The 23,907-nt window shown below is 52.6% G+C and overlaps 9 protein-coding genes across 9 annotated transcripts; 5 read left to right on the top strand and 4 right to left on the bottom strand.

The window, feature by feature from the left end:
• Positions 1-178: 178 nt before the first annotated feature.
• COCSADRAFT_40587 (uncharacterized protein) lies at positions 179-2,040 on the bottom strand. Its single transcript, XM_007705938.1, has 6 exons — positions 1,664-2,040; positions 1,565-1,598; positions 1,426-1,514; positions 1,343-1,370; positions 666-1,174; positions 179-613 (listed from the first exon to the last, which is right to left on the bottom strand). Exons 1-6 carry the CDS (start codon positions 1,745-1,747, stop codon positions 464-466), a joined length of 894 nt encoding a protein of 297 aa, XP_007704128.1. The 5' UTR covers positions 1,748-2,040; the 3' UTR covers positions 179-463.
• A 656-nt stretch (positions 2,041-2,696) lies between these two features.
• COCSADRAFT_40586 (uncharacterized protein) lies at positions 2,697-4,658 on the top strand. The gene is made up of 3 exons (XM_007705937.1): positions 2,697-2,890; positions 2,941-3,302; positions 3,353-4,658. Exons 1-3 carry the CDS (start codon positions 2,856-2,858, stop codon positions 4,201-4,203), a joined length of 1,248 nt encoding a protein of 415 aa, XP_007704127.1. The 5' UTR covers positions 2,697-2,855; the 3' UTR covers positions 4,204-4,658.
• A 538-nt stretch (positions 4,659-5,196) lies between these two features.
• Positions 5,197-8,915, top strand: COCSADRAFT_40583 (uncharacterized protein). The gene is made up of 5 exons (XM_007705936.1): positions 5,197-5,640; positions 5,810-6,816; positions 6,867-7,208; positions 7,284-8,056; positions 8,111-8,915. Exons 1-5 carry the CDS (start codon positions 5,509-5,511, stop codon positions 8,566-8,568), a joined length of 2,712 nt encoding a protein of 903 aa, XP_007704126.1. The 5' UTR covers positions 5,197-5,508; the 3' UTR covers positions 8,569-8,915.
• COCSADRAFT_346658 (uncharacterized protein) lies at positions 8,891-11,840 on the bottom strand (the record flags this gene model as incomplete). The annotated part of the gene is made up of 2 exons (XM_007706165.1): positions 8,891-11,293; positions 11,342-11,840. The coding sequence occupies 2 exons, from the start codon at positions 11,838-11,840 to the stop codon at positions 9,213-9,215; spliced, it is 2,580 nt and encodes an 859-aa protein (XP_007704355.1). The 3' UTR covers positions 8,891-9,212.
• A 504-nt stretch (positions 11,841-12,344) lies between these two features.
• Positions 12,345-14,317, bottom strand: COCSADRAFT_30180 (uncharacterized protein; the record flags this gene model as incomplete). Its single annotated transcript, XM_007705848.1, has 2 exons — positions 12,345-13,531; positions 13,582-14,317. 2 exons carry the CDS (start codon positions 14,315-14,317, stop codon positions 12,345-12,347), a joined length of 1,923 nt encoding a protein of 640 aa, XP_007704038.1.
• A 529-nt stretch (positions 14,318-14,846) lies between these two features.
• Positions 14,847-16,515, top strand: COCSADRAFT_164283 (uncharacterized protein; the record flags this gene model as incomplete). The annotated part of the gene is made up of 2 exons (XM_007706164.1): positions 14,847-15,334; positions 15,384-16,515. 2 exons carry the CDS (start codon positions 14,847-14,849, stop codon positions 16,513-16,515), a joined length of 1,620 nt encoding a protein of 539 aa, XP_007704354.1.
• Positions 16,516-16,901: 386 nt separating this feature from the next.
• On the top strand, positions 16,902-17,794 carry COCSADRAFT_40579 (uncharacterized protein). Its single transcript, XM_007705935.1, has 2 exons — positions 16,902-17,098; positions 17,155-17,794. Exons 1-2 carry the CDS (start codon positions 17,019-17,021, stop codon positions 17,636-17,638), a joined length of 564 nt encoding a protein of 187 aa, XP_007704125.1. The 5' UTR covers positions 16,902-17,018; the 3' UTR covers positions 17,639-17,794.
• A 565-nt stretch (positions 17,795-18,359) lies between these two features.
• On the top strand, positions 18,360-20,245 carry COCSADRAFT_249269 (uncharacterized protein). Its single transcript, XM_007706163.1, has 2 exons — positions 18,360-19,561; positions 19,626-20,245. Exons 1-2 carry the CDS (start codon positions 18,454-18,456, stop codon positions 19,832-19,834), a joined length of 1,317 nt encoding a protein of 438 aa, XP_007704353.1. The 5' UTR covers positions 18,360-18,453; the 3' UTR covers positions 19,835-20,245.
• A 410-nt stretch (positions 20,246-20,655) lies between these two features.
• COCSADRAFT_164280 (uncharacterized protein) lies at positions 20,656-23,417 on the bottom strand (the record flags this gene model as incomplete). Its single annotated transcript, XM_007706162.1, has 2 exons — positions 20,656-23,064; positions 23,115-23,417. The coding sequence occupies 2 exons, from the start codon at positions 23,415-23,417 to the stop codon at positions 20,656-20,658; spliced, it is 2,712 nt and encodes a 903-aa protein (XP_007704352.1).
• Between the last annotated feature and the right edge of the window lie 490 nt (positions 23,418-23,907).

Raw genomic sequence — 23,907 nt, 5'->3', positions numbered from 1 at the left:
GCATTACGCGCCCCTGACCTCTTGCAATAGGCCAAGACCAGGTGCCTGGTAACTTTTATATGGGGTGCCATGTCATGTCATGCCATGCCCTGCAGGTGCATCGGCATCTCCACAAGCCTTGTTTCCCAACATGCGGGGAACTACTAGCAGCGGTGCCTCCCGTATCTACTAGTAAGGGATCTGATTCTAGAAATATTCCGGAAACCAATCGAAACATGCATGTCTACAAAATCACATGTCATATCACACCATGCCAATATTTGACCATGTAGAATATATGTACATAGTCTTGAAAGGCTTGCATTGAAGAAGATTATCCTACTGCATAAAGCACAAAGGCGACTGGTCTTCTTTCCAGACTATATTGATATAATACCGCTTCGCAAGAACCAAAGCAAGTCAAAGGCTCTGTTCATTTTTTCTCCATCCTGTCATCTACTACAGGTGCATCCCGAAGAGACGCTTAACCCTCAAAGGTGAAGCTGGTGCCGAGCTTGTGGCCGGCCTCGTTGAGCTTCTGGGTATCGAAGGAGCCACCAATGCCAAAGGTCAGGCCGCTGTTGACCTTGGTGTTGTAGGCGAGGGAAGCAATGCCGAGGTTGTTGATCTTGGCCTAGAAGGGTTTAGCATACAAATCCACGTGCATGTCAGGGACCAAGGCGTACCTTAGCGAAAGACAGAGGGTCAAGCTTGTACTTGGCGGCAAGCTCAAGGCCGACGTTGTTGCCGGACTTTGAGTCCCAGACGGCGCGAGCACCGGCCTCGACAGCGGGGTTGACACGCTGGTAGTAAGAGGCAGTGAAGACACTCAGGGAGTTGGTGGCAGTGACAGCGGCGTTGTAGAGAGGAGTGGTGTATCCAACGGCAGCCGAGTACTTGGTGATGGCAGCCTTCTGGACGTCGTAGCCAACCTCACCACCAACAACCATGCCCTCGTGGCTAACGACAGCATCAGCGGTGGTGCCAATGGCGCCAGCAGCAGAGTAGTCGACGAAAGCACGGCCGTGGAAGGCAGGCTGCTTGAAGTGAAGGTTGACCTTTTGGCCCTTGTTACCAGCCGCGGGGCTGAAGTTGGAGAGGACCTCAGTCTTCAAGCCGCTAGCGAAGGTGTCGTTGAGCTCAACCTTGGTAGCCAACAGGTTGGCAGTGTTCCATGACTGGGTAATGCTGATGCCTGCACGGTTTGTCGTCAGCCAATTGAGTCTGTAGCCTGTAACGGACGTGCCCCAGATGCCTGGAGGCTGCGCCAAGTGAAACATATACGAGTGAAAGCCGGGTGATGAATGAAAAGGTATTGTTAGGCTGACAGAGCGGGGAAAAAATGAACGAGTTATTGCCGTACCGTTGGAGAGCGACTTCTTTCCCTCGAGCTGTAGTGTCTGTCAGCGAATTGCATCTTTTAACGATTGATGGCAGTGTACTGACAGAGGAGGTGACGGGGCCATCGTGGGCAGAGGTACCCTTGGCAGTGAAGTTGACACCGTTGGGGGCTTTGAGCTTGACCTCAAGGGCAGCTGGCGGGGGGTTAGCAGATGGGTGCGCAGAGTCAATGGGAGCGTCTGACCTGCGGCAGTGTGGTAGAAGTCCTTGTTGATGAGCTAGAGGGGGTGCGGGTTAGCAATGGCGCTATTGTGAAGCTCGTCGCGGGGGAACCAAAACATACGTCGTTGGAGGCCTTTGCGATGTCGCTGAAGGCCGGCGGCGGGACCTTGGGGATGATGCTCTCAACCTTGACGTACTCGGGCATGATGGCGGCTTGTTTGGGATGCAATTGGAAGAATAGAGGGGTGTTTTGGGGTGGTGTTGTTGGCCAGGCGCAAAACTTCTTGAGAGGTCACGGCAAGGGTCCGCGCTAATATCCCGGGCGATCTTCGTGCCTGCCACAGCCTGCCACTTGGTCGCCAACGTGCGCGCATCTGAGGCTCATTGTCGCTCTGGCTCACGGCATTGGGACTCGGCAGCGCCTTTGGCAGCTTTACCCGTTGCCGTCATGGCGCTGTGCCTTGCATGGTGGACATTCCGCCTTTCAATGAGCAATGGGTAACAATGGGAGGTATCTGACGCCATTCTATCAGCTATGCACAGCTGTTCGATTTGCCCCTTATGGCATCGCCCCTTCCATTTGCTGGACCCCACCTGATCACTCGCCAACCCTCCCCTGCCCACAAGCACGGAACAATGCAAGAACAACACATGCGTACGTAGTGTACGTAGTTGTGTCCATACATATTTATTTATGTATGCTGACTGACCGATCACGTGATTATGGCGACATTCGTCATCCACATTGTCACTCACTCATGTCAGAGATGGAGACACGGCATTTGTCACGTCTTGTGTTACTACTGTATATAGCGTACTTATAGGCAGAAGACGTTATTACCTGCTTCTGGCTCGAGCACATGCTTACAGCCATATGATGCACCTGTCCCGAACCCATCCAATGGTATTGCAACATGTTACCAAATCACACAATCAACGCTCCCTCGAGCATGTCTCCATAGCTTATCCCATCCTCTCCTAACCTTGGCTGACTTTTGTTGTTGTGCCTCAAGGCGTCCGATGGGGAAGCAACATGGCTCTAGTCAAAGCAGCCTTACCATCGGCGGCCGACTTCGGAAACCCAGACGACCCTGCTCCGCGCCCCACTAAAATAAAACTCCTAGAGTGACTCTGACGTTGGTTGTTCTAGCGCACGTGTTTGGCCCGACTTGCAATAGACTCTACACGCACACAAACCTTATAGACTCCTCAAGCAGCTTCTGTGTACATCGATCACAGCTTCTCCTTGTTATCTTATATCAAGTTCCGTCCGTACCCAGCAGTCGAATTGGCACCCCTCCGCTGAAGCCACCATGTCCACGTTCGGAACACATTTCCGCGTCACCACGTACGCATCTACCCTACATACACAAGGCGCATATACTGAACTCGTGAAAGCTATGGCGAATCCCACTGCCTGTCGGTCGGCGCCATCATCGACGGCTGCCCACCTGGCATGGCGCTCACAGAGGCAGACATGCAACCCCAGATGACGCGCCGCCGGCCGGGCCAGTCAGCCATCACCACCCCACGCAATGAAAAGGACCGGGTTGAAATCCAGTCTGGCACAGAGTTTGGCATCACATTGGGCACGCCGATTGGCATAAGGGTCATGAACGAGAACCAGCGCAAGCAAGACTACGGCAACCAGACCATGGACAAGTACCCGCGACCGAGCCATGCCGACTGGACGTACCTGGAGAAGTACGGAGTAAAGGCTAGCTCTGGAGGCGGCCGGAGTAGTGCTCGTGAGACTATTGGTACGTCGTCGATTGCATGTCCAGGGCGCATTGCGGCTGACATAAACTAGGACGGGTAGCAGCTGGTGCGATTGCAGAAAAGTACCTGCGTGAAGCCTACGGCATCGAAATTGTTGCATTCACAAACTCAATTGGAAACGAGTTCCTGTTCCCGCCTACGCCCGAGCATCCCACCGCATCCACCAACCCAGAGTTCCTGAAGCTCGTCGACACCATTACACGGGAGAAGGTGGATGAGTACCTACCAGTGCGATGCCCGAGCGACGAGGTTACCAGGCGCATGGAAGACTTGATTGCCAAGTATAGAGATGCACAGGACAGCATTGGCGGCACAGTGGCCTGTGTGATCAGAAACTGCCCAACGGGTCTGGGGGAACCATGCTTCGACAAGCTCGAGGCAAAGCTGGGGCACGCCATGCTGTCGATTCCAGCGACTAAGGGATTCGAAATTGGATCTGGCTTTGGAGGGGCACAAGTGCCCGGGTCGATCCACAACGACCCATTCATCAAGGCGCCCGCCGTGCCCGCAGGCGAGAACCCGTCTGCCAAGGTGTTCCGCTCGAAGCCCAAGCTCACCACCAAGACAAACAACTCGGGAGGCATTCAAGGAGGCATCAGCAACGGGGCACCCATCTACTTCAATGTGGCGTTCAAGCCCGCGGCGACTATCGGGCAAGCTCAGTCGACGGTGACATACGACCAAGAGGACGGGGTACTGGAGGCCAAGGGCAGACACGATCCATGTGTGGTGCCCCGTGCCGTACCTATTGTGGAGAGCATGGCGGCACTGGTGATCATGGATGCAGTGTTGGCCCAACAGGCGCGACAGGGCGCTCGAGGCCTGCTGCCGGCGATCAAGGGTGTGCTGCCGGTGCAGATGCAGGGCGGGGGTGAGGAGTAGGCGTGGCAGAGGGGGAGTGGCTGCGACATGTATTTTAGACAGGAGTATCGGGCGCTGAAATTACCAATCGAAGGAATTACATGAACAGTGTGCGGGTGCGGATGCGGCTGTTGCTGAGGCTGGAAGGGGTACGGCTGGACGTAGTGGTGCACGCAACCATGGTAGTGGGTGGGCGAGCTAGCTAGTGGCCGCGACGTCTCAGCCTAGGGCGGGTGGTGGGCAGTTAGGCAACTACTATTGTAGAAGTTGGGATGGAGTCACGATCACGGCGGAGGAGCGGAGGAGCAAAGGAGCACACTATGACTATGAGCACTTTACCAGCACCAGCACCAGCACCAGTGTCATAACCAGCACTCACCCACCGGGTGGTGACTCACCAATCGAAACGGACAGTGAGCTCGCTTACAGGCGCCAGCCCCATCCATCTTTCACCTCACAAGCTACTCGTACGTACATACTTTTGCTGCCACCAATGCTGCCACCCGCCATGCTGTCCTCGCAGGTCGGCCGTGACAGGGCGGCAGCAGCAGAACCAGGTCGTCTGTTGCCACAGCAGGCATGGCGAGGCCCTTATTGCAACGGCATTCGCTCGGCGTGGCGTGCCGAAGCTAGTAGCAGCAGCAACAGCAGTTCATGCCTGGATGCGGAGGAGGAACAGTGACCAACGACGTTCAGAAAATCTCTGCTCGTCCAGGACCTGAGGCTGGAGAGCAAAAACCCCAGGCGCCCCCACTCGATGGCCCGATGTGGCCCCCCTTGCCTGCGACGTCAATTCCGGTAGCGCGTCGCTCCCATATCCGCGAAAGGCTGGCGACGGGCTCGGGCTCCAAGGGCGCGCCAACGGGGCGATCAGCTGACGGGGGGGGGCTCATGGGATTCTAGCCTCTCGATTCGAATTCCCACTTGCGGGCCACTTTGCCATGTTCCTTGCCCTGTTCGCCGCTTGGCTACTGCACAACATCCTGTCCTTGCCTGTCTGGCCATGCTGCTAGCCTCAGCGACCCTCCTCGTCGCCCGCCCGGTGCTGGCCCATCCCTGCTCGCCACCCAGCCATAAAATCCATACATGTACTGTCTTTTGTATCCAGTCCGCCAAGCCACTCCCCAGGGCAGGCACATTGGATGCCGCAACAGGCTCCCAACGTCACGAATACCTGATTGGGCATCGCCTTTCTCTCTCTCCCTCCCTCCAAGTGGCTGATCTCCCGTGCTACATACTTCGCCAGCCTAAGTCAGACAATGTCATAACCAGACCCGCCCTCGGAGCCCCGTGTGGACTGACATTCCTCCTGCTCGCTGACCAACAATGCCTCGCGGGCCTGCTGCCGCTTCCTCTGCCAGAGACAGCCAAGACCACGCTCACTCTCAAGACGCAAAAGCAACTAAGCGCCGCTGCGTGCAATCTGCCTGTGTCCCATGTCGTAAACGCAAGTCCAAAGTAAGTAGCTTCTCGGCGCACAACCTCGTAACCATAAACAGGGGCATAGCTTCATCTGTCGATACTTGCCTCCGCGGACTGCTCTTCACATCGTGACACTGACAAGAGTATGCCTGGTCACCCGCCAGAGCCTTGCGGGTTGCTCCCTTGCTAACACCTTTATCCACAGTGTGACGGCGGCACGCCCGTCTGCGCAACTTGTACGGCCGTCTACAAGACTGAATGCCACTACGACGCTGAAAGCGAGAGCCGGCGTACCAAAGCCGGACAGGCAACCTCCAACAACGCAGGCACCAAGCGCGATGCTTCCTCCGTCACCAGCCTCACCCTTGGGGACCCGACCAATGCCGATTTCATCCTCAGCTGCCTCCGGAAGCTACCAGAGGACCACGTCAGCGAGCTCGTCCAGCTCATTCGAGGCAACCCTGACCTTGACAACGCCGCCCTGGCAGAGACATGGCGTAAGAACGTAACTCTGACCCCCAACACGCCCACGGAGGGCCAAAGCCTCGAATCCGATTTTAGTGTACTACTCGGCAAGCCCGCTGTAACCCTCTCTGGCCAAAGCCGATACTTTGGACACTCTGCCAGCCTGAGCCTCGTCCATGAAGAAGAAAACTTCAGCGGCGGTCGGCTTCGTATCAGCAGTGTCCAACCAGAGCGTCGGGGATCAACATGGACAAATGTTACTGACGACCTAGCCTTTGTCGAGAGACTATTCGACCTCTACTTTACATGGAGCCATCCATTTTACGTCCTCTTTAGCCGAGAGTGCTTTTACAAAGACTTCAGAGCTGGCCGCGACAAGTACTGCTGCTCCCTGCTCGTCAATGCCATATGCGCATATGCTTGCCACATGACAGACGACCCCTCTGGTCGTACTGATCCATCCAACTTCCGCACGGCAGGAGATCATTTCTTCGACGAAGCCAGGCGGTTGTTATTCGAGGATGAAACCCCGAGTCTCACGACAGTACAGGCGCTTTGTATCATGTCACTTCGTGAGCCAAGCACAGGAAGAGACAGCTCTGGTTTCTCCTATATCGGGCGATGTATACGCATGTGTGTCGAACTCGGTTTACATTTGGATTACGGTGTAGAAAATGCGCTTGGTTTGACACCCAGCGAAGTCGAGGTCCGCAAAGTCACTTTCTGGGGCTGCTTTACCGTAGAAAAGTACGTATATTTTCACAGACACCATGGTAATGTTGGCTAATGCAAGAAAGCGTGTGGTCAATCGCTACAGGAAGAATCTCCCAAATCCCTCGATCTGCAATCACACTCCAAAAGCCTATTCTTGATGAGACAACAAGCGGCCCAGAAGCGTTTCCTAGTACTTTACACACCGGTAGCGGTGTTGTAACCTCTCGCATGTTCCTACAAGAGCTCTCAACGCTTTCAGAACTCGTCAACGACAACAACTACATGTTCTTTGCTCCAAAAGAACGGCTTACTAGCAAAAGACTTCTTGACTGTTACTACAAATATCAAGCCTGGTACAGAAAACTGCCAGCCTCGTTGGGAATCGAGAACAACAAAGAACCTCAACCACATATACTAACATTACAGTATGTCCAATAGTCCTCTATTTTCTTTCTCTCTCTCTCTCTTGGAATTGTCAGAAAGTTAACAAAAGCACGTAGCATGTTCTACTACACAATCATTATTCACCTCTTTCGACCGTTCCTCAAGGTCGACCTCATCCAATCCGACATCCGCCCGCGCGACATCTGCATCGACGCAGCCAACAACGTGTCCAGAATTGTCAGGATCCACCGGCAATTGTACAACATCCGCCAAGCGCATTTGGTTATTACACATGTGCTGTTAACTGTCTGCACAATACATTTGCTCTATTCCAAAGAAAACCAGGTGTCTCGGCAAAATCTCATCGAGGGATTAGAAGGTCTTGAGGATGTTCACGAATGCCATTACTTTGGCGCGAGGGCATTCCGCATCATCCATAACTTAGCAAAGACTTGGAATCTGCCGTTTCCGGAGGAATTCAGCAATTCAATACTGCTACCGAAGAACGACTCAGAAAATTCCCATCGGCACATGAGTCCTCCAGAAGATGCCCCTCTAATGATGCCGAACTCTACAGCTAGTAGTGTTAATCATGTAGGGCCTAGGACAGTCCATCCCGCTCAGTCTCAACGACGAGAGAGTTTGTCAATGTTTGCCCCTCAGAACATGATGCATTTGGCTACACACCCCGCACACTCGAGACCGAGCAGCGTGGTATCTACCCAACGCCACTCTTCGCCCGCAGTTAGGCACGAGCCTATCCAAAGCAACTATAACTCCAACATGTCGCTTCCGTACCAGTACGCGCAGCCCATGTCGTCAGCCACCAATATATCCGCCTCAATAACATCACCCACCACAGACACGGCAGAATCCATGTTCTGGAACCGTAAGTAGATCACCTCAAATCCTTGTTTGAGCATATTCTGACAATGCATGTTAGCCATGCCCGGTATGCCTGGCCCCATTCTGCCCCGCCACAATTATCAACAAATAGGTCCCATGGGCTTGGAAAGCGTCCTACATGGTAGCACCAATATAGATGATCGTCTAGTACGCGATGGTTTCAGGATAAACGAAGACTGGCGTTCCAGCCACGTCAACGGCTTCAACACGGGTGTTACATCAAACGTGTACTCTGCTCCAAACAACCAGCACGAGCACTCGTACCCACCCCGACAAACGTATGCCGCGTCAACAGATGGCGTGGGGTACCCTCCAGATGCACACGATGGACATCACGGGCACCGCGGGCACCATGGACAGGATGGATACAATGGCACGTGGTGGCAGAGTGCGGACGGAGCGCCTGGACACATGGGCTGGCAGACGTCGAGGGCCAAGGCTGAGGGGGGAGAAGACGGGCATACTACGATCACTGCCTTCGGAACTCATGGGTAGTTTCCATCTTGTCGAGCTGGTGTAGCTGACGAGGGAGGGAACACCTTTTTTTTCGGGAAGGCATACGAAAGTATGGACATGATTATATCGTACGTATAACATAAATCTTTTGTGTCCTTGTGCTTGTAAGAGCGGGTATACTCGTGCCAAGGCCTGTTATAATTTTTGTTTTCTCTTTTTCGCGTCTTTTTCATTTTCATATATATAGTGTGTTTGCTTTGAAATACGAATGCCTGGTGCAAGTCAAGCGTAGGGCGGCATACTGTGTACTACGTACGTAGACAGCTTAGAGTATGAAAGCATTAGATCTATGTTATTGTTGTTAAGCAAAGTGTTCCATGTCTGGCTTTTTTTCTACGTCTTGTGATTTTCTCTCTATACTACATAACTATGTACTACTATTACACGAAAGTCGTGTCAAGAAATACGAGGCAAATTCAATAGAAAGAAGAGTAGTACATGACTACTAACATTATGTGTATATTCCTAACTCAGATATAACAAGTATACATTATGCACCACCCAGACATGCCCCCCTTCTCTCTTTGGCCCCAGAAAAGAAGAAGCATATCCCATTATATACAAGCGAAAAAGTAAAAAAAAAAGACGAAGGAGAATAAGAAGGAAGAAACTAAACACTCCAATCACCCATTTTTCTGCTTGCCCGCCTGCACAAGCGCACTTGCCGTCCCAGCACGCTCCTCATACAATCTCCTCAAGTCCTCCACAGACTGTTTCTTGAGCGTGATCTTGGTGGGCCTCAGTGTCGGCGGCGTCGCCCTGCCCCTTGACACGCTTCCATCCAACGACTCGGCAGCGTCATCTTTGGGCGATGAAGCAGAATTCTTATTAAACTTTTCGAAGCTGGGCATGCGCTGCATGAGGCTTGGGCTCGGAGTGCGGAGGCGCGGTACGGCAGATGGGACGGGGAGAGTGGATACCGAGATCTTGTTATGCGGCACGGGGTGGCTTATTATGGGAACTTGAGGGGTAGTTGGAAACACAGGACGCGCGAGGGAGTTGATACTTGGGCTACGGCTTATTTTGGAAGGAGTTGCAGAGAAAGGGACACTTGGGCGACGGAATTCTGTTGCTGGTGCTGATACAGCACTTTGAGGTGACGGTAGCTGCGGCGAGGTTGCTATGTCGTCTTTAACAGATGGGGTTACAGAATACGGGCTACGCTTTGTGTCTGCTTTGTTATTATTGTTATAGTTACCCGTGAGCCCGGGAAGCGCCATGCCGCCTATAGGCTGGGCTCGGTGGGCTTCGTTGTTCGCGACGACGGCCTTCTCAACATTGTCAATCTGCATCGCAGTCAGGGTCTTCCTTTTAGGAATATTGAATTGAGACACTGGAGAAGTAGCAGAAACTGGTGAGCGCGCATCTTGTTTTGTGCGTTCAGAAGCGGACATAGGAAGAACTGGAACTGGGTTGCTCATACCAGACTTCTTCTCATCTGACTGGGCGTCCCGTCGTGGTGGGAGCTTTAGAGGCTGATCGGTGCTGTTATTATCATTACGGGGTGGAGCGAAGCCGTCGGTAGTTGCGGCGAAGGTGATGGGCGACTCGGCAACGTCGTCGGGGGCATCTGATATGACAGTAGAGTAACGCGGAGGCACTGTGAGTGGTGGTGCAGGCTTCCGTTGAATGGAATCTATAGAAGACTTGGTAGATGGCGCGTGAGATCGAGGTGGAAGAGGGGGTGGCTGCTCGTCTTGTTGACCTCGGCGCAGATCGTGTGAAGCCGACGGTTTCTCGTTGTCAAGTAACGTGATGCCCTTTATCTGGTCAGGCAAAGACACTTCACTGTCTGTTGAGTCTCTTCTATCCTCGACAGGATCTTCCCAGTCATTCTGATCACTGGGTAGCTTCAGCTCTGCATAAAAGGCTTCTTCTTTTTGACCACATGCTTCTCTCAATCCATCTGTCCACATTTCAATTGCTTGGGTGAGAACCCTCCTTATGATAGAAGACACTTTTGCATCTTCAAGCTGATCAGGACCGCAGAGTAGCCCTGGAGCGAAACAGACAGCCAAGTTTTCAGCAGTCATTTTGTTTTCTTCATGCCGTGCCGCTATTGCACTCGTGAGGGGCAGAAGGTGGCGGCAAAGGATTTCACGGGATATGCTAGGCAACAAAGACCATTCAGACTTTGGCGAGAAGAGATCGGTCAGCTTGTCAAGCTCAAAAATCTCCTTGCCATTTCCGTATAGCCGACGTAAGTCCCGGTAGGATTCCGTGGGGAAGATTGGTTGGCGCAAAGCAGCATACCAGGCCTTGATGAGTGCGGCTGCCATGTAGACTGAGTATGCATCGGTAGGAGGCAGCTCGGCTAGTATCTCATCTTGGTGTTGTGCATGAGGGTAGGGAGGCACTGGCAGCATGATGTCGTTGTCTTTCCAGATGATGTACTTTTGGCCTCTGTCGTACGCTTCTTTGAGCGAATCACGCAATCTGGAGTGGGGGGGTACGCGAAACAAGCCTTCCGAAGTGATATTCTCTTCCATGAGAACGAAAGTGGTGGTCTCTCTCAGAACACGTGGAAAACGGGTCTTGCCATTGCTGGCAGCAGGGAAGGGATTACGGGTCCCAAAAGCCCGCCTACCGGTGCTATTGAAAGCAGAAATGTTTTCAGTTACACGACGATCGGCGAGATAGGTGGAAGGGGGAATCAGAAGGTTCTCGATAGGGATTTCACGGGCAAGTTGAGTGAGACTGGACACTGCATCTAGTCAGTATGGAGAGGCGCAGATGGCATGGGCAAGCGTACAATGATATATCTTCCTCCTGAACTTGGGGCTTACAATGGTGGAGAATATTTCGGTCAGGATTCTCACCCATGCTTTTTCGTGCACGATGTATAGTCGCTGAAGTCTCTTGCGCATGGCCCTCGACAGGACGTGATAGGCCTGCAGAAACCAGCCCCAACCCGGCCTGTGCTTCTTGTTGGTTGCGGAGCCATCGCCGTCTCCAGCAAAGAAGACGACTTCGTATTCATAGCCTTTTAGCAACTCGTCTTCCTCGGGCAGACGGGCAAGGACATAGGGCAGCAGCTGGTCGTAATCGGCGTCGTGGGAGTCCGGGAGGGCAGCAGCGTTGAGGATGAAAACAGGCCTCCCCTCTTCCGAAGGCAGCGGCGAGCGATAGAGGATGGAAGACGCAATCTTGGCCAGGTCGTGAGAGTAGTTGGAACTGTGCTGTGGAGGGGGGACTGCGGACAGGGAGGAGCTGCGGAGCCGGCTGGCGAGGTGAGCACGCACGCCGCTCATGGCGACAAGTGAGATGGGCGGGAAACTGGAGCGATGAGGGGGGGGAGGATAAGTGGCGGCGATGTGTAGTATGTGTGGGATGTGTAAGTACAAGAGGGGATGCAGGGCGATGAGAGTATGTTCGCACATGCAGACGCGGGCGTGTGGGCTAGAGAACGGGCCCCTAGGCGATATGGAAAGGCGGCTATCAGCAATCCTTGGGTACGTCACAGTCGTGAGCGCCATCAGGGTCTCTCAGCCTTCTTAGCGAGCCGAGCACGGACATGGCTGTCTCTCATTTGGCTCGACAGCGCCACACTCCCCATGTCTAGAGGCTTGCCGGCGGCGCAGCGAGGCTGCACAATTACTTAGCCATGTCTGCTATACATAGCATTACTACATACTACAACATACATACTACGTACATAGTATATAGTACGTGTACATGTACCTGCAATACCATCTCACTGCACAACCATGCTGGCGTCATGTCTCGCCAGAGTGCCTGTGCTCGTGCCCATTTGCTTATTGCTCGTCCTCATCCGTCTCCGATCCAGGCTCATCCCCCCGGTCCGCAGCACGCTCGTCAAACACCACTTGTACGCCCTCCTGTGCGAGCCTCATGCGCACCAGCTGGAAGCCCTCAGTGTTAGTCCTAAACTCCTCGACACTGCTGTTTGCCTCCTCCAGTGCTTCTATCAAGTCGTGCTCGTTTAGCCCCTGTTGCATCAACCTGTCGATGCCTATCCTCTCAAAGTATTCCCGGTACCGCTCCAGCTCAGCCACCAGCTGCTGTCGCACGGCCGGGTCTCGTGGACGCCCTGCCGCAATACCGTTTATTGAAGCGTCATAAGACTCCAAATTGTCGTCTGGAGGCAGTGGATCTGACACAGAGGTATATTTAGACTTGACACGTACGTCTAGCAGTGACATGAGTGCTTGGTTGTCTGACAATATCACATGCCTCGCGAGATCATTCTCTGGTATTTGGGCAAGCAAGTACGGGTCTTCGCCTGCTCCTAGTTCCTCTCCGATTGCATAACACGTCTCCACCAGTAACGTGGTGCCTTCTGTCGTGTTCCACAAGTCTTTTGCTTTTGGCACATACATTTGACAGAGAAGCTCTTGGTAGTCGCCGTTAGGTTCCTTGCCCCACACAGGCTTAGGTATTGGCGATATATCGAGCTCCTTGCACAGCCTCGCAGCTAGCCACGGGTACTCTTTGATGGCAATGCTGAGTGCGGACCGTGCCTTCTGTGGTTCCTTCATGCGATCGTGAGCGAGCGCAACACTATAGGCCAGGTTTGGTGGAATCTTCCATTGCCGCTGTAGATGGTCTGATTCAGCGATGCTGACCAACCCCTCAGCATCCCGACCTCTCAAAGCCAGTTGGTCAATTAGAAGTCGGAGACAGTAAGGATCTTGCTCGGGGTTCATGGCGAGTAGCAGCTTGGCCCACTCAAACGACGTCCGCCATGTTGCACGTGTGCTCAATGCACCGAGATAACGCCAAACAGCAAGCCAAAATTCGCGATTTTCTGGACGGCGAAAGTCTAGCCGTGCTTTGCCAGCCGCGAGATTAGCAGCAAAGGTCGAGTGCACAGAGCGATCAAATGTAAAGAGAGCACGTTCCAGCATATCAGACGCAGCGGCATTCTCACGTTGCTGCTTCGCAATTTCAGAGACCTGAAGCAATGTCGAGATGTGGAATGCTGCAGGGAGGGTTAATATTGCACATAGTCAGGGTAACGGGCCAGCTTACGGTTGTGCTGGAGGAGTGCAATCATGCGCTCAGGATCCATGCTTGCAACGCATGTCTGAAATTGCCGCTGGACGTCTTGGTACATGCGATTGTGCACAAACTTGTACTCAACAGTACCATCTGCCCGCTTCTCAACAATCTCCATTCCAAGACCACCGGATGTAGCACGCGGCCACTCTTCCTTGCCTTGAATGAAAATGTTTCTACGCAGACTCAGAGATGCAAGGTTGCGGCCACCGGGAGCGTTGCGTCCTGCAATGGCAGCTGCAATGCCACCCTGATGGCCCCGCTGCCTGGGGCGCGCTTCGTCGTCAATGTTCTGCAGAGCAGCTCGACCAAAGAGTTTCTTCATCTCGTTGGCTGAGTGCAGATGTTGAGTGTCAACACTCAATGCGGAAAATAACTGCTTCTTCTCTTCACTGACAACGGCACCTTGTTGGTTCAACTCAGCACCTGCTTGGCCGTCCGCAGCCAAATTGAGCGCAAGTAGAGCTTCATCGATCTCATCCAAATCCGACCTTCTCTTGACCGGGGCATCATTCTGGGCTGTGCTGGTAGCCTTGCCCTTTGCTTTTGCCTTCTTTTTCTTCTTTTTGCTCTTCTTCGATGGTTTTGAAGCAGGTGCAGACTCGGGTTTTTCTTGATGATCGGGACTGCCGGTATCGGATTCGACGTTATGCTCTGCGTCTTCATCTTCCTCATCTTCGTCATTGCCGTCGTCTGCGTCACCTAACATTGCAAACAGACTCGGTTTTGCGCCGGTCCTTGCCACCACCTCGGCCTCTGACTCTTCTTCATCCTGGCTGTCCTGCGCTAGCTTTTCTCGAATCTGTTTCTCTTCGAGTTCTCGCTGGGCTCTGCGTAGCGCTCGCGAAGACATTTTGTTATCTGGAGAATTGTGTGTCAAAGGCAAGGCTATGACGTACTCGGGAGTGTGGCTTCAGTGTTAGTCGCCATTTGTACGGTTAGGGCGTGATTGGGCCCACGGCGGGTAAGCGCTTGGACTAAGCGTTCATCCCACGCTGCACCATGATTTCACTGCTCGCAGCCTACCGTCGCTGTCAACCTCACCTACCCTTCCAATAACGCCCATCCACGCTACCAGCCAGATGCGGGCTGCCTTTCAAGCGCTTCGCTCTGCACGCCGCCCGTGCCTGCGTAAGCTCGCTCGCACCCGTGTCGGCGTCTTTGTGCCAAGCAATGGCCTAGCCCACCGGGCTCACCATGCCTTCCGACAGCGTGCCTCCCCCCTCCTTACTTCGTCCATGCAGTTCCGCGCTTTGACGGGTGCCCTAGTGGCTGCAGCCGTTGCCTCTGGGGCCTTCTTTGCATACAACGGCAACGACTCCACGGGTCATTCGTATTCCCCCGCCGACCAAGCCAGAAACCTTACCAGTGCTGCCAATAGCGAGACTACGCGGAAGGCGCTCGTCGTGGGGCCTGGAGAGCTGTACACGGGCACAATCACAGGAACTGGGCCCATCTCAAAAGAGACAGATGACTATGGCAGGAAAGTGCTCGAGATGCTGGACCCGGACCAAGCCACGGCCAAGCTGAGGAAGAATGAAGAATCATGGTTGGTGGGAAGGGGTCAGGGCGTAGTGCGATACGACGTTGTGCAAATACCCAGCAATGACCCTATTGAAGACGACCACGCTGAGAAGATCATCGAAGTCCCGTCCAATCTAGCTGCTACCGACAATGGCGCATCTGCCAGCGACTGGATGTTCTGGGGCGTATTCGACGGTCACAGGTATGCTGAGAGCCAAATAGAATACGAATGCTGTGCTAACCAGATGTAGTGGCTGGGTCACTTCAGCCAAACTCCGTCAAACGCTGATTTCTTATGTCGCACGCGAGCTCAACACGACTTACAAATCCGCCCTTGCGGACCCTTCGCTGCACTTTCCAAATCCTGAAGCAATCGACAAAGCAATCAAGACCGGCTTCACAAAGCTAGACAACGAAATCGTCCACGAATCTGTTAAGAAAGTACGAAAGGCCCAGTCTAAGGTCGCCGCTGCCGAGCTACTTGCCCCTGCACTATCCGGCTCATGCGCTCTCCTGTCCTTCTATGACAGCCGGTCGAAGCTTTTAAGGGTTGCCTGTACAGGTGACTCTCGTGCTATTCTTGGTCGACGAGGCGAAAATGGTAAATGGACAGCAACTCCTCTATCAGAGGATCAGACTGGTGGAACGACAAGCGAAGCAGAGCGATTACGCCGAGAACATCCCGGGGAGCCCAACGTAGTCCGGAATGGCCGTATTCTAGGTGGATTGGAGCCCTCTCGCGCCTTTGGGGATGCCTACTACAAATGGTCGCTCGAGACGAATGCCGAACTGAAGAAGTCCTATTTTGCACGAACGCCATCAGCGCTACTCAAGACCCCACCTTATGTTACTGCTGAACCTATCATCACTACCACCAAGATTGAGCCTGAAAAGGGTGACTTTGTCGTCATGGCTACAGATGGATTATGGGAAATGCTTACCAATGAAGAAGTTGTTGGTTTAGTTGGCCAGTGGCTCGACGCGCAGAGCAATTCAGGGGGCCAAGGTTCTCAGACTCAATCATGGCTAAAGAGCTGGTGGTCTAGCCAGAAGCAGCTGCCAGTCGAACAAAAGGCAGGAGACACAGCGGAAGGTCAGCGTGCGCCCATCCGCCAACAACAGTGGGGCACCAAGACTAGTCTGAACGAGCGCTTCGTAGTCGAGGACAAGAATGCCGCAACCCATCTTGTGCGAAACGCACTTGGAGGAAAGGACCAAGATCAGCTGAGTGCTCTGCTCACGCTTCCAAGCCCCTTCTCTCGACGATACAGGGACGACCTGACGGTAGAAGTCATCTTCTTTGGCGAAGGCACTGGCACGGGTAACGTGACTCGAAATCAAGAGGCTAGCGCAGCAGAGCCTGAGGCGCAAGCCAAGCTGTAGGACATATTGGTTTCTGTCTTGTGGTTTTTTGGGGTGGGAATGCGCTCAGTCATATTTCGACTGTTGGCAGCGTAGCATGTATCGCGGCGTTGACAAGCCCCGGGTGGATATGGCGTTTGATGGGAATGTGACACCCACGGTGGAATTACTGTTTTAACCAGACCATAGCATACATAGGTTTAGCATCTGGAGCTGAAGCCAATCGATTCTGTTCTGAACCATGTACCCCGCTTGCTAAAGTGCATGACAGCGGGTTCCATATGCTCGGGCGAGCAAGCTCGGTGATGGCGTGGTTCGGTTCCGTCAAGTCCGCATGATGTCATGGTTGCGAACTAGAAGCATCTTGAACTTTTCGACTATTATAAAACAAAACTACGTACAAATTTGGTCACTGTTGAATAACATATATGTATATGACAGCTGTCATCTGAGTATCATCAAGACCTGTCTATCAGTCAATCAACCGCAAAGAAAAGGTGCATCCATAACTACACACAAACACCATGGCCGAATCACTAGCAGCATTCCGCGACCGCCAGTCCAAAGACCTGCAGAAATTGGCCGAGGAGCACTTGCAGCATGAGTAAGTCAAAAAGACTGTTGGTTCCCAGAGAAGAGGACAAAACTAATTCTGGACAGCCTCCAACAGCAAGATCGCGACACGCTCAAAAGTGCGGCCGGAAAGGTGACAAGAAACGCAACCATCGGATCAGCACTAGGCCTTGGTCTTGGCATCTACACAGCATTCCGTCTACGGGCAATGCGGCTGGCTTACTTCAAAGCGTTCCGGGCCATGGAGAAGCCTGTAGAAGTGCGTTTTGCCGATGGGCGCACCGAGAAGATTCCCGACATCACGGCGCAAGTCAGCGGTCCGTCGCGCTGGGGCGATGCAGCGGCTTACTTCTTCTTCTCCATCGGCGGCTTGTTTCTTGGTGGTGAGCTAGGGCTACTGACAGGAACGGCGAGCGCATCAAGGGCTATTACGAAGGACCCAGAGAGTAGGGCGAGGATTGAAAAGGCATTCAAGAATTACCGAATCGATGTGCTGCAGAGGGAGATTGAGGCGCTACGAGGCAAGAGTAGGTTTGAGGAGTTTTTCCGCAATGGAGGGGCTAGCGTGTGAGAGTGAACAACTGAGGAGGCCTTATGAATAGCGAATTGAATTATATTGATGTATGTTACGCGTACATATGCCCTGTTGAGGATTGAATGTGGAGATATTGACCGCAACTCAGCCACGCTAGCCACATTACCCCGAGTGAGACACAGCCACAGCCACATGTTAGTACTAGTAAGAATTCGACCTGGCGAATCGTAGCAAGTGAGGAAAACATAGAAATCAATATAGTCAAGCTTGGTCGTAGTTTCGTACTATGCTTATAAAGGTTCAATATGCCATATTCTCATACGCTAGCCCTACCTAGACGCTCTGGTGAAGGTCCAGCGTTTCAGGCGCTGCCTATACATGACGTGTCGTAAGGAGACCCTTTGCGCGCCTACTGCAGATCGTTGAATGGAAAAAGGCCCGTCAGGTCTCGAATTGCATGACGACGTCACGCCCAGCTTCTTGCCGATGGCCCGTTCGCGCGCTTGGAAAACAATCGCTGCAGCCCATCGCCTCATCTGCCCTCAGGGCCCCCCTTCAGTTGCGCGGCTTTTATTCCTCGCCCAGCGTTTATCATATCTCGGTAATCCATTCGTTGTTGAGCCTGAATCCTTTTCTCTTGCCCGGGGCTGCGTGGAACTCTAGGAAAGACGACCGGGCCCTTCACCCTGAAAACCGCTGAAACGGTGCCTTATACGCACCTGAATTCATTCGCCAATTCCTCGTTCTTCGTCTTTTTCTCTGCACATCTGGACCGTCACCAATACCGCCTTTACTGAGCTTGGAGGCGTCGCCGAAATAAAGTTGGAGAGCGTCCAACCCCTGCGACGATCATGAAAGGAGCCCTTCTTTCGCTGGTGTGGCTTGCGGGTCTTGCTGCAGGCCAAAGTAGCTCATCTATATCGGTTATCACACTATCCGGATCCCAACGGAGTCTCACAGGTGACGATGCTGCCCCCAACCCAACTGTACCCTCCGATTTTGAAGGCAGTACTTTTGCGACCATTACATCACCAGCCTCCTCAGCCTCATCAGGCGCCACACAGTCATCCAACGGCACGATAACCTCCGGGGAACCTGTCACCAACATCGGACAAGGGAATAGGACCATCACGCCAACAGGTACCGGCACGGCTCCTGCGTTGCCGTCTAACACACAGCCATGCAACAACTACCTCGAGTTCTGCGACCGCAAATACTCCAACATCACCGAAGTTTGTGCCCACAACTCACCCTACACGCGCAAGAACAATATTGCGCGCAACCAAGAATACTCTGTAAAGCAACAGCTTGACGATGGTATTCGTATGCTTCAGGGCTCGGCTCACTATGTCAACGGCACTCTCTACTACTGTCATTCCTCGTGCGACCTGCTCAACGCCGGCACTGTTGAGGACTACCTCCGCCAAGTCACCGAATGGGTAGAGGACCACCCCTTCGACGTAGTCACCATCCTCTTTGGAAACTCAGATTGGGACAAGACAACCCCAGATGGCAAACCCCTCGTCACCGCCAAAAACTTTGCCGAACCAATCGAGGCCTCTGGTCTCCGCAAGTACATCTACCAGCCGCCCAAGACAGCCATGGAACTCAATGACTGGCCCACACTCGGCGAGCTCATCCTCCAAAACGACCGTGTCATCACCTTCATCGACTACAACTATGACACCGACGCCGTCCCTTATCTCCTCTGGGAATTCTACAACATGTGGGAGACCACCTTTTCCCCTACCGACCAAAACTTCCCTTGCAACCTCGGCAGACCAGAGGGAATGTCCGAGAACAAAATGAGAGATATCCTGTACATGGCGAATCATAACCTGAACGCCGAGATTTCTTTCGCTGGCTTCAATCTCCTCGTGCCAAACGTCGCTGAGATTAAGCAGACGAATGGTGTAGAGGGATTCGGTAGTTTGGGTCTTATGGCTAACACCTGCACTAGTAAGTCTCTTCCCGTGAAAATCTTGAATGAGATCAAAGTAACTAACATGTCTGTCTTTTTTAGGTGATTGGGGCCGCCCTCCGAACTTCTTACTCGTCGATTTTTACAACGAGGGTTCGACGAATGGCTCCGTATTCGAAGTTGCAGCTCGCGCTAATAATGTCACGTATAATCGTGAGTGCTGTGGTACTACGTCTGCGGCAAATGTGCAGCTGCAGCCTGTGTACTTTGGTCTCGTAGCTGCTGCTTTTGCGGCCGTTTTGGCTTTGTGAGCTAGCTGGAGTCTATGAATTGTAGGACTGCAACGCGCAAGCTGTATAGTTGGAAAGGCATAAGGGAACAATAGACATGTTGGATGAAGGCATGGTATGGCGTTTTTACTTCATTTTCTTCCTTGTGACATTAGACACGTTGTAATTCTACAGCATTTTTTTGTTCATAGGAAATAACGATAGCAAGCACATGACTCGATTAAGCACAGAAAGTATATACTGTTCCTTAGTTCGCTAATGAAAAGGGTGTAAAGGAATGACTAGCTAGTTTTTTTATTTTGTTTTATCTTCATCACTCTATTCTCTCTTGATCGCACACACCCCTCTCCAAAGGTATATTAGTCGTTTCTCCACTACGTCGAGTAAACACCACAGCACTCTTAACCAACACCACTGCTCTTTTTTCCTTTTCTTAATTTGCATACCCTAACCACTAACCCCATACCACGCAGGTCTAATCGATGAAAAGACGGGCCAACCATCCAACCCATTCGTTCCCCACGGCACATAAACCATGGAATTACCCATCAGCCAACCCATCCCATACCATAGTCTGTAAACCTATATGCCGACCCAGGAATAAGAAGCCCCCCCTATCCCTCCCATGGTATCTCTGTAAAAAAAAGGGAAAAGGAGAACGATCCAAGTACAAGAAAAGTACCAGAAGGGGAAAACGCCACAAAATGCAAAAATGCACTATTGTTACATGGACCAAAGAAAAGATAAGAAGAGAAAAACTTCATGGTATCGTGCGTAAGACATTGACAGTAGAAAAAGGAAACGAGATAAAAGATGGAACAAGGAAGGAAGTACGGGATACTTCACCTCATACTCAAGGTACTACTACCACTGGTAGTAGTAGGCGTATTCGTCCTCACAGGCTCAATAGCCAAACTATCATTCCTGGGCGCCAATCCCTCCGGCCAACTCCGGCGCTCACGATGCTCTATAGACGGCAATTCCTGGTTCTCCTTCGAAATGCTATTCTTCTTCTTACCCTTGCTCCATCGCCTCAGCTTCTCAACGTGCGACGAGCCGCGCCGCTGCTTCTCCTCGGCCTCGGATTCGCGTCTTGTTCTCTCGTCGCGCACGGGGTCCGATAGCCTGCGGGCTGTGGGGACGATGTTGAGGTAGAGCGGGTAGAGGGCGCCGGCCGAGTAGGTGGCGACGATGACGCAGAAGGCGACTTGTGGGTTTTGCGTCTTGAGGATGGTGAACATGATGGGTGGGAAGACGGCGCCACCACTGATGGCGGAGGTGAGGAGGGCAGAGGCGTCTTTGGTGTGCTTGCCCATGCCGCGGATGCCTTGGGCGAAAATCTGGGGGAAGATTGGACCTTCAAAGAACATGACCATGGCGATGATTGCTACTCCTGTGGAGCCGGAGACGTTTATTGCTGCTGCTGTGAAAGCAATCGCTCCCAGGTAAAAGAACAACAAGCTGTAGCGTGGTTTGACCCAGATATCGATGAATGCAGCCAGGAATCGAGAAACAGCAAAAGCGGTGTGACCGTAGGCTCGTTGGGATACAGTATCAATGGTGGGCATGACGCGACCGAGATACTCGTCGTACGAAGTAGAGGTAGACTCCTGGCCTCCAACATAGCAGAACTGCGAAAAGACCGCCATAGCTAGACTTATCCATAGGACCTTGACGGATCTGGATCCAAGCTTAACTGTAGCCTCGCGTGCATGAGGCACAGTACGCTGGCTAGCATCTTCGAGTTGATCATCTGTAGCCTCTGGAAGTGGTACGTAAAAGTAGATGACGGCAAGGGCAATGTTGAAAAACGAGATGCCGAGATACGTCCATTGCACATCAATCAAACTCGCAGCGTTTGCGGGAAAGAGCACCTTTTTCGCCAAAATTGGAGAGATGATGCTACCGACTGCTTGAACAGCCTGCGACAAGTTCAACCGTGCCTCTGCATACTCTGGTGGCCCACAAAGAGCTATAAAGGGATTTGCACTGAGTTCCAAGGTCGAAAGTCCGGCTCCGGTAATGAAATTGGATATCAGGAATGCTGGAAAAGAATTCAGCACGGCGGACGGCCAAAATACCAGAGCCCCACAAGCATAGACCGACAATCCGACCATGTAGCAGGCTTTGAATCCCCAAATCTTGAAAACAAGTCGTCCAAAGGTCAAAGGCCCTACAAAATAGCCAGCATAATAGGCAGAGTGCTGGCCTACTGACTGCCAGTCGCTGGTATGGGCAACCTCTTGGAACCGAGAGTTCAACACGTCCAGGAATCCATAGGCAAATCCCCAAACTGCAAAAAGTACAGTCACCATAAGTACGGGATATATCGACTCTCGGTTGCTTCGCAAGGTGATGTTCTTCTTTTGTCCCGTATTGACAAAGTCAAAGAACGTCACTTGTTGACGTTGAGTGCGGAATGTGGCGTTGGTATTCAGTGTTCTTAGTTGCGGCAGCTCGGTCATGTCGGGAGTCGTAAGAAAATCCATCATAGCCATCGGCTCGTCACCACCACTCCTACGTGCTCCACCAGGTTTGCTTAGCGGGGATGCGGGGGGTGTCAATGGATCTGAGTGCCTTCGGGAATCGAGTATGTCGGGATGGAGGACATGCTCATCGCTCGTTTGTGTTGTTGTGTCACGAATCGTGTGGTCAATAACCCAGCTGGGAAGAAATCTCCTGACTAGTGGCTTCAGGGCAGGAACGCAGCCACACATTATGCCTAGGTTGATTTCGACAGCGCTCCACATAAACGACAAAGAGGAAAACCACGCGAAATCACCCATATTTCTTTGTTCGTTTCCTGATTCGGTAGTTTGCCGTTGGGCGGCCTCGAGAGTGTTGCGCTGAGCTTGCTGAAGGTATGCAATACGGATGACATCAACAACTGCTACGAATATGCCGAAACCGAATGTGATGACCAGGATAATTTTCTGTTTTTTAGGCAGCCGCATGCTGGTGAGTATAGGCATCGGGAGGAACAGGATGGCCAAATCGGTGATGATGTTCAGTGGTGCCGAGGAGAGGTAGATTGTGACGATGTTGGTACAGTGTGCTGTAGTAGGAACTGGAGAAGCCCATGCAGCGCCAACGGGCCGACATTGCAGAATGTTAAGAATTGTTAGCGCCAGTCCGCCAACATTGACTACGATCAGGGTTGCGATAGTAGCCCTTCGAAACAATTTCTGAGTTTTGGAGAGCGTCAAGTAGAATAAGAGAATCGAGGTCTTGGTCGCCATCAGAGCGGGGTTCTGCTACATCTTAGCACTGGTACTCTCAATGCGAAATGTTGAGTACGTACATAGAGTACAGAGAAGGCATAGGATGATTTTTTCATCGACCCCTGCCACTCTGGTGGTATGTTTTCTTGTTTGCGTCCCAATCCTTTTGTCGTGCCATAGCATATGGAAAAAGAGGCGCCAAAAGCAATTACCCATGCGAGGATCATCGTATAGTCATCCCATCCCGGCTTTCTCACCACCAAAAATCTGGACACCAGACGAAGGCCTACGAATACTGAGCATATTGCTAGCGTCGCGGCCGAAACGCCCATGACAACTGGGCCCCGCGTGGGAAAATCTCCATCGAAGTTGGTGGCGGTCATGTCGTGCACTGGGCTATAACGTGTCCAGTAATGCCATAGATGGAGCGAAGATGAGAGATTGCAGAGCAGCGTCTTATCGCGGTCGCGGGCGTCTCGGAATCTGGCGTTCGGGCCACGGCATTATCTGGCGCCAGCCCTACTGTCAAGGGGAATTTTGACAGTGGGTGTTGGTGTTGGTGTTGAGGAGTGGCGAATGCGTGGAGGTGCAGGAGAGATGCAGGAGAGACGGTGTACGGGGACAGGCGGGACGATACGGTGAAAAGACCACCGACCCCAGAAAAAGGCGGAGAATTCAGTTAAGGCGAGCGATGTGGAGTTGACATTGCTAAATGCGCGACTTGTCCACGAATTGGACAGGGCTTGCGCCATAGCGAAAATCCTCTGATCATCATTGGGAGAAACACGTATGGATCGTGCGGAGAGGTGACGCCACTTCGTCACAGCGCCTGTCCCGGCCGAGTCTCAGCGAATACGTCGCTTTCGCACTGGA

The sequence above is a fragment of the Bipolaris sorokiniana genome (genome assembly GCF_000338995.1).
Source record: "Bipolaris sorokiniana ND90Pr unplaced genomic scaffold COCSAscaffold_15, whole genome shotgun sequence".
In the NCBI taxonomy this organism is placed as follows: domain Eukaryota; kingdom Fungi; phylum Ascomycota; class Dothideomycetes; order Pleosporales; family Pleosporaceae; genus Bipolaris; species Bipolaris sorokiniana.
This window is presented reverse-complemented; position numbering and strand designations above follow the sequence as displayed.